General features: G+C 43.7%; 1 protein-coding gene across 1 annotated transcript in view; it reads right to left on the bottom strand.

Annotated features, from left to right (window-relative positions):
- The window catches only part of LOC117660241 (cytochrome P450 2J5-like), a 36950-nt gene that overhangs the window by 9370 nt on the left and 19968 nt on the right, over window positions 1-7612 (bottom strand). Inside the window, exons 5-6 of the mRNA XM_087872056.1 lie at window positions 7427-7603; window positions 2959-3100 (exon numbers count right to left, since the gene is read on the bottom strand). Coding sequence (XP_087728182.1) covers window positions 2959-3100; window positions 7427-7603 — 319 coding nt within the window. The remainder of the gene's footprint in view (window positions 1-2958; window positions 3101-7426; window positions 7604-7612) is intronic.

Here is a 7612-nt window from a genome sequence, read left to right as displayed (position 1 = left end):
AGAGGGCTGTAAAAGCACTATGAAGCGGTATATAAGTCTAAGTGCAATTGCTATTGCTATTGATGTTATTGAACTTTTGATGTTGGAGAAAGTCCTGACAATACCATGGGATAGCCAAAGAAAATAAATAATGAATCGTCAAACAAGTCAGCCCAGAGTTTTCACTCAAGGCACAAATAACCAGGTTCAATTATAATCCTTTGAACACATAAAACCATTCTATAAAAAAATGTTGAGACTCTAGAAAGAGTGCAGAGAAGAGCAACCAGGATGATGAGGGGATTGGAGGCTCAAACATACGATAAACGGTTGCAGGAACTGGGCATGGCCAGTCTAGCGAAGAGAAGGACCAGGGGAGACATGATAGCAGTCTTCCAATATTTGAGGGGCTGCCACAGAGAGGAGGGGGTCGACCTATTTTCCAAAGCACCTGAAGGCCAGGCAAGGAACAATGGCTGGAAACTAATCAAGGAGAGATTCCAAAGTAAAAATAAGGAGAAATTTTCTGAGAACAATCAACCCATGGAACAGAAGTTGCCTTCAGAAGTTGTGGGAGTTTCATCACTGGAAGCTTTCAAGAAGAGACTTATTTTCGGGGAAACAGGGTAGTTGCTAAGTCATGATGTAACATAATGACATTCTTTCTCCATATTTTTATGTTTATATTCCAGGAGATTTTTATGTTTATATTCCAGGAAAGAAAAGAAGCACTCTATCGTTGTGCTTCTTTTCTTTCCACTTTCTTTGAGTTCTCGGTTTCTCTATGTTTCTTCAAAAATATCAGGAGATTTACTGTGTGCACGATTTTTCTTTCGGCTCTACTTTTTTTTTAAGGTAAGGAAGACGCTCAGTGGAGTTTTTTTCCCCAGTTTTGAGGGCAAGGTTTTGTTATATTTCTCATTGGAGAGAGGGAAAACAATTATTTAAGCCTCATTTTTTTTTTTATTTGATGGGACTCGTGCTGTCATTGGAACAATTTCAGCTCCACAGCTGAAAGGAATGGTCCTTTTTTTTTTCTGTTTAACTTTGCCCAGGAGTCACGCAGTATTGAGGGGGAGGGGGGTGATCTACAATTGAGCCAAGAGAAAATGGATTATCTAGATCGCTTTTAATAAGAATTCCTCCCTAGGACTATCAATTAATGTGGATTTTGGAGCATTAACACAGAATGAAGGATCCAGATGGACTTGGAATTAAAAATTTTAATTAATTAAAAAGAATCTTTCTGTTTGAAATGGTGATTGTTGGGGAGGAAGGACTATCATGAACGTGAGAATGAGATCTCAAAGATTTGACACTAGAGGGAGGTAGAAGATAATAAATCCTTACATTATAATAATTATAAATTATAATAAATCCTTAACACCAATTGAGACAAATGGTTGTTCAATCTCTTCTTTAAAATCTCCAGTGTTGGAGCACTCACAACTTCTGGAGGCAAGCCTTTCCATTGATTACTATATTTTTCAGACTATAAGACGCACCTAAATTTAGAAGAGGAAAACAACAACAAAAAGTTTTTGGCCTATCTTTTTGGGGCCTTTTCCAGTCTTTTTTCAGCCTATTTCTGTGGCTTTTTTGGCCCATTTTTTCGGCTTTTTTCAGCCCATTTTGGGGGCTTTTTCAGCCTGTTTTCAAGGCTATTTTTCGGCCCATTTTTGAGTCTTTTTGCAGCCCATTTTTGAGGCTTTCTTCGGCCCATTTTTTAGGCTTTTTTAGGCCTGTTTTCAAGGCATTTTGGGGCTGTTTTGAGGCTTTTTGCAGCCCATTTTTGCAGCTTTTTTCGGCCCGTTTTTTAAGCTTTTTTCGGCCAATTTTTGGGACTTTTTTTTGGCCCGTTTTTTCCGAAAATATTCAGTCTATAAGATGCACAGACATTTTTGCCCCCTTTTGGGAGACAAAAAAGTGTGTCTTATAGTCCAAAAAATATGGTAATTATTCTAATTGTCCGGAAATTTCTCCCTAGTTCTAGGTTGCTTCTCTCCTTGATGTCAATTTGCAAAGCTTTCAAGTTGCCATGAGCAGGAGGGAGGGAGAACTGATAGAGCTGATTGATTTCCCTAACTGAAGTGCATTCCATACATTCTTCCTGACCGCAATCAGAAGGAGGGTGTTGGATTTCACAGCCAGCCAAAGTGGTTAATTGGAGAATGTGATTTATGACATGGCCAGAGAGGAGGGGAGAGACAGGGTCAGAGGGGAACGTAAATCTACGTGGGATTAGTTCTAACTGCATCCGAATATTGCCGAAATGGTGCTCCTAATAAATGACTGTATTTCTTTTGAAGTTCAGTTCATGGCTCATGAATTAATTAGGGCATCTTTCGGAAACTTCACACTTGATTAGTTTCCATCCATTGCTTCTTATCCTACCCTCAGGTGCTTTGGAGAATAGATTCATCCCCTCTTCTTTGTAGCAGCCCCTCCCATATTGGAACAAGGCTATCACATCTCCCCTAGTCCTTAATAGAATAAGAGACTTGGAGGCCTTCTAATCCAACCTCCTGCTCAAGCAGAAACCATATACCATTTCAAACAAATGGTTGTCCAATTCTTCTTAAAAACTTCCAGTGATGGATCACCCACAACATCAGGAGGCAAGTCATTCCACTGATTAATAGTCAGGAAATTTCTCCTATTTCTAGCTTGGTTCTCTCCTTAATTAGTTTCCATCCATTGCTTGTGGTCCTTCCTTCAGGTGCTTTGGAAAATAGGTTGACCCTCTCTTTCTACAGTCAAAGGTGAGCATTGTTATCAACAGACCTGCCATTTTCTTGCCGCTATATTCTGTTACTCCCCCACCCTAATACCCAGTTTATTAGTGATCTGTGTTGTGCGGTAGCAGGCAAGATCTGCTGTTGTAGCCAATCATATCAGAAGAATAGTTCTTCTCAGGTGGATGCAAATCTACAACGAATAAACCCTGTTTATTTCCACTAGTGCTGCGATTTGTCTTACCTTGCATATCCAAATCATTTGCCATGAGAAGCATTGCCCATAGCAGGGAGGCGTAAGTTGTGTCTGTCCCAGCAATAAAGAGGTCAGCAATGCAGAGAGCCAAGTTATCTTCATTATAAGTAGAATTGAGATCATCCTTCCCCTATAGTTATTAATAAGAAGAAGGAAATGTCATTGATAGGCATTTTCCTACAGCTACCAAAACTACTTCAAAGAAGCCTGTTCCTATATTAGCTCATGAACCATCTTGTTGTGATGACCTGGGGCTTGGCATAAAGGCGATGTCAGCACTTCAACCTGCATTTACTCTAGTGCTGACATAAGAAGGAGAAGAGGGGGCAGCTGGCAAGAGGACGCTTGACTTCTCACCTACTTATTTTCCCTGAAGATAATGTCCCCTAGGAGATGAGATGGGAGGGGAGACATTCCTGGGAGCTGAAGTACTAGATATGGGGAGAGTGATTTGGAAGAGGGCCAATGAGATGCCGAGAATTGGGGAACGGAAAGGGAAGGTCTGGGGTCAGGAAGTCAGTGTTGGCTACGCCACAGTCGGGGACAGATTGTCATACTTAATAAAATGAAAGATTTCTTCAAAGATTACTTGTTTGGAAATGCAAATTATTTTAATTAAGACGACATCGAAACCTGACAGGCAACACAGCCAGAGAATCGGTATGAATCCCTTTATTGGAACTAACTTTGCCTCCAATGTCCTTTTCACGGCCTGGAGAAAAGCTCTCCCACAAACCTGCAGATACTTCAGTCCAAACGCTGTAAACAGAATGACTGCAATCAATCACTCCAGCAGGGCAAGATAATGAGGCCCAGACAGGAAAAATAATCCCAGCAAGACAAGACAGGCACACAGTAGCACGGCAGTAATTCAAACAGTCAGGAGGGAATGCAAGGATTGTAGGCCACAACTCTCAACATCAGATGAATTCAGCATTTGTTCTCGACAAACGCCCTTCCCAACTGCCTCTCCTTTAAACTGCATCCCCAGGTGTGCCTTGTGAAGGAAATCGGAGCTCTTTCTTTCCTCTTAAGCCATGCAATCCATGTTGCTCTCTTCTGTGTTCTTCCCTGTGTGCCCTGGGATGAGGAGGGGGTGGGTCTTAGTCTTTATCTGAACCCCCCTCTCCCTTGTTCTCCCTCTCCCCTGCTCTGCCCAGCCTGACTTTGCCCTTCCCCAGTTTCCTTCGCAGCCAACGGAGCCACTCTCCTGCTCTCTGTCAGCTGTTCATCTTCCATTTCAGATTCAGACTCCGACGGGGACATGACACTTGTCTGGGGAGAATGAGGCAGTAATCCACACTATCAGGATGGCACAGGTTGCAAAGGGTGAATATAAAAAGTGGGACATGATTATTGAGTGAATACCCTATTGCAGTGACCCACCCAACCTTTTGGGCATCAGGGACCGGAGGTGTGGAGAGAGACTTTTCCATGGATTTGAGGGGTCATGGTTTCATATGCTGTGCCTGAATCTCGTGGATGGGATTTCATTTGTTTGCACAGCCTGGTTTCTGGCATGCCGAGACCCAGTGCCAATCCATGACCAGGGATTGGGGATCCCTGCTTTAGAACAGTGTTTCCCAACCTTTCCAGCTTGGTAGACCGGAAGCAATGATGGTGGTAGGGTAGATGGGATGGTTTCATGTGCACTCTGCCACCACTTCAATGGCCAGTTCCGAATGCTCTACAATAGTGTTTCTCAACCTTGGCCCCTTACAGATCAGTGGACTTCAATTCCCAGAATTCCCCAGTAAATCTAAGGAAGAAGAAGCACTTCTTTCTTCCATCCATTTAGAAAACCGAATGTTTTCAGCGGTATGGTGCTATGGATTGACTCTCCCAAGTGCTTCAAACCACAGAGGATTTCAGATGGAAAAACTACTGTAGAGTTAAGCCCCCCGTGAATTCAGACAACAAAAGGGAAAGAGGCAACGAATTCGGAGTGCATGAGTATGCTTAGGAGGGCACGGCCTTTTTGAGTTGGACTAATCTGCATTTCCTGGTAAAATACATGGAAAAATCCCATTGGTGGGAATATCCACCTAGGGTTAGGGTTAGGCCTCCATGAAGTCGGACAGAAAAATGGTCGTCGGCAACGAATTCGGAACTCATGGGTATATTTAGGAGGGCACTTCCTTTTTGAGTCTGACTTAGCTGCATTTCCTGGTAAAATACATGGAAAAATCCCATTGGTGGGTAAATCCACTTGTCAGCACTTGAAGCTGCATTTACTCTAGTGCTGACATAAGAAGGAGAAGCGGAGGCATCTGGAAAGGGACGTTTGACTTTTCACCTACTTATTTTCCCTGGAGATAATATCCCCTAGGAGATGGGATGGGAGGGGGGAAATTCCTTTGAGCTGGAGCAGTTGATTAGGGCTCGAGTGACTTGGAAGATGGCCAATGAGTGCAGGGGAGTGGGGAACGGAAAGGGAGGGTTTTGGGTCTGGAAGTCAGTGTTGGCTACGATGGAGTCAGATTTAGAATGTCGTGCTTAATAAATGGGAGTTTTCTTCAAAGACTTTGTTTGAAATGCAATTTATTTGAGACGACCTCGAAACCTGACACCACTTAGGGTTAGCAATGAGTTCAGAGCACATGGGTATGTTTAGGAGGGCAAAATCCCATTTTTCACACTTACGACCACTGCAACATCCCCTTGATCAGCTGATCAAAATTCAGACATTTGGCCTCTGAGCCGTATTTATGATGGTTGCAGTGTCCCAGGGTCACTGCTTTGACAAGCAAAGCCAATGGGGAAGCCAGATTCACTTAAGAACCGTGTTATTAACTTAATACCAGCAGTGATTCACTTAGTAACTGTGGCAAGAAAGATCGTAAAACGGGGCAAAACTCACTTAACAAATGTTTCACTTTAGCAACAAAAGTTTGGGGGCTCAACTCAGGGCTCCCCAAAGGAGATACATCTGGCGGGACCCAGAAGAAGGGCCTTCTCCATGGTGGCTCCCTCTGGAACATCATATCTCCAAAGATTAGACTGTCCCCCACTCTAACGCTCTTTGGGAAGTCCCTGAAGATGTGGTTCTGCCAGCAGGCCTGGGGAACCCAGAGCGGGTTGGATCCCATTAAATGATTGGTATGAATGTGTGTTGTCGCTGAGGTGGGGGGTAATTTATTTTATTATTTTTCTTTTTTATTATTTTTCTATCTTTTATATTGTCCTTTTATGTCTTTGTAATAATAATAATAATAATAATAATAATAATAATAATAATAATATAATAAATAATAATAATAATAAAATAATAATAATATAGTTATAAAAAAATAATAATTTAGAAATTCTAAATTTGCTGGACTTGAACATTTTGACTCTACAAAAAACCACCTTACTCGGAACAGCTTACATCCTCCGACGATACCTTAACAGTTCCTAGGTCCTTGGTTAGGACTCGAGCTGCTGAGCTATTAACCAGCCTCAAAGGCTGTGAATCTCAATAAAGATTAAATAATAATAATAATAATAATAATAATAATAATAATAATAATAATAATAACCTTTATTGCCATTGTACATATATACAATGAAATTGATTTAGCCCAGTGATGGTGAAACTTTTTCATGCCGAGGGCCCAATGCGCATGCGCGCACCGCCAAAATGCAATGTGAGTGCCCCCCGCACATGCGCCCCACCCCCATGCATGTGCCACGCCCCACCCCACGCACATGCGCCTTGTCCCCCCTCTCCCATTTTTGGCTTCCAGGTTGGTGCAACAGGCTTTCCAGGCCCAAAATGGAGTGGGGGGGGACCCACACAGTGCCCTGCATCCCATTTTGGCTTCCAGGTTGGTGCAGGAGGCCTTCCAGGCCCAAAATGGGGCATGGGGGGCGCATGTGCGTGAACCCCCAAAATGCAATGCAAGCACCCCCGTGCATGTAACCCACCCCCCACAGATGTACACGCCCATCCCCAACATATGCCCTGCCCCCCGTGCATGTGCCACGCCGCCTCCCCCCACATGCATGCGCCTTGTCCCCCCTCACCCATTTTTGACTTCCAGGTTGGTCCAGGAGACCTTCCAAGGGGGTACGGAGGGGGCGCATGTACGTGAACCCCCCAAATGCAATGCAAGTGCCCCCGTGCATGCACATGCCCATCCCTCACATGCGCCCCGCCCCCCGTACATGCACGTCAGAGCCCTGAAGACTAGCTGGCCGATGGGAGGCACAAACACATGTACATGCAGTGGAGCTGGGCTGGGACGATGGCTGGCATGCCCGCAGAGAAGGTTCTACTTGCCACCTGTGTCATGCATGCCTTAGGTTCACCATCATGGATTTAGCCTCTTTAAGCTGCCTTGAGTCACCATGTGCGAGCAGACAACCATATAAATTTTCTAAATAAATAAATAAATTGTGGTCAAGGACTTCCTGTAATGATCCTACAGAAGATACATTCTATAATGAATTGGAGCGGTGTGCCAAGGCTTACTTTCTCCATTTGCAATAGATAGAAATCAATGAAATCCTGTGGTCCATGCAAGTTCCGGTTCTCCTTATGCAGTGTAATTTCCTTCCTGGCAAACGAAACGATTGTCTCCAAAGCAGCTAGGGCAGTCTGGTGAGGGCCTGGCAGATGCTTCATGATATGTGGGAAACCTTCATAGAGCTATAAGAG

The sequence above is a fragment of the Pantherophis guttatus genome, chromosome 6 (genome assembly GCF_059756535.1).
Source record: "Pantherophis guttatus breed Tessera chromosome 6, ASM5975653v1, whole genome shotgun sequence".
Taxonomy (NCBI): Eukaryota; Metazoa; Chordata; class Lepidosauria; order Squamata; family Colubridae; genus Pantherophis; species Pantherophis guttatus.
The sequence above is the reverse complement of the archived record's forward strand: the minus strand, read 5'-3'. Positions and strand labels throughout refer to the sequence as shown.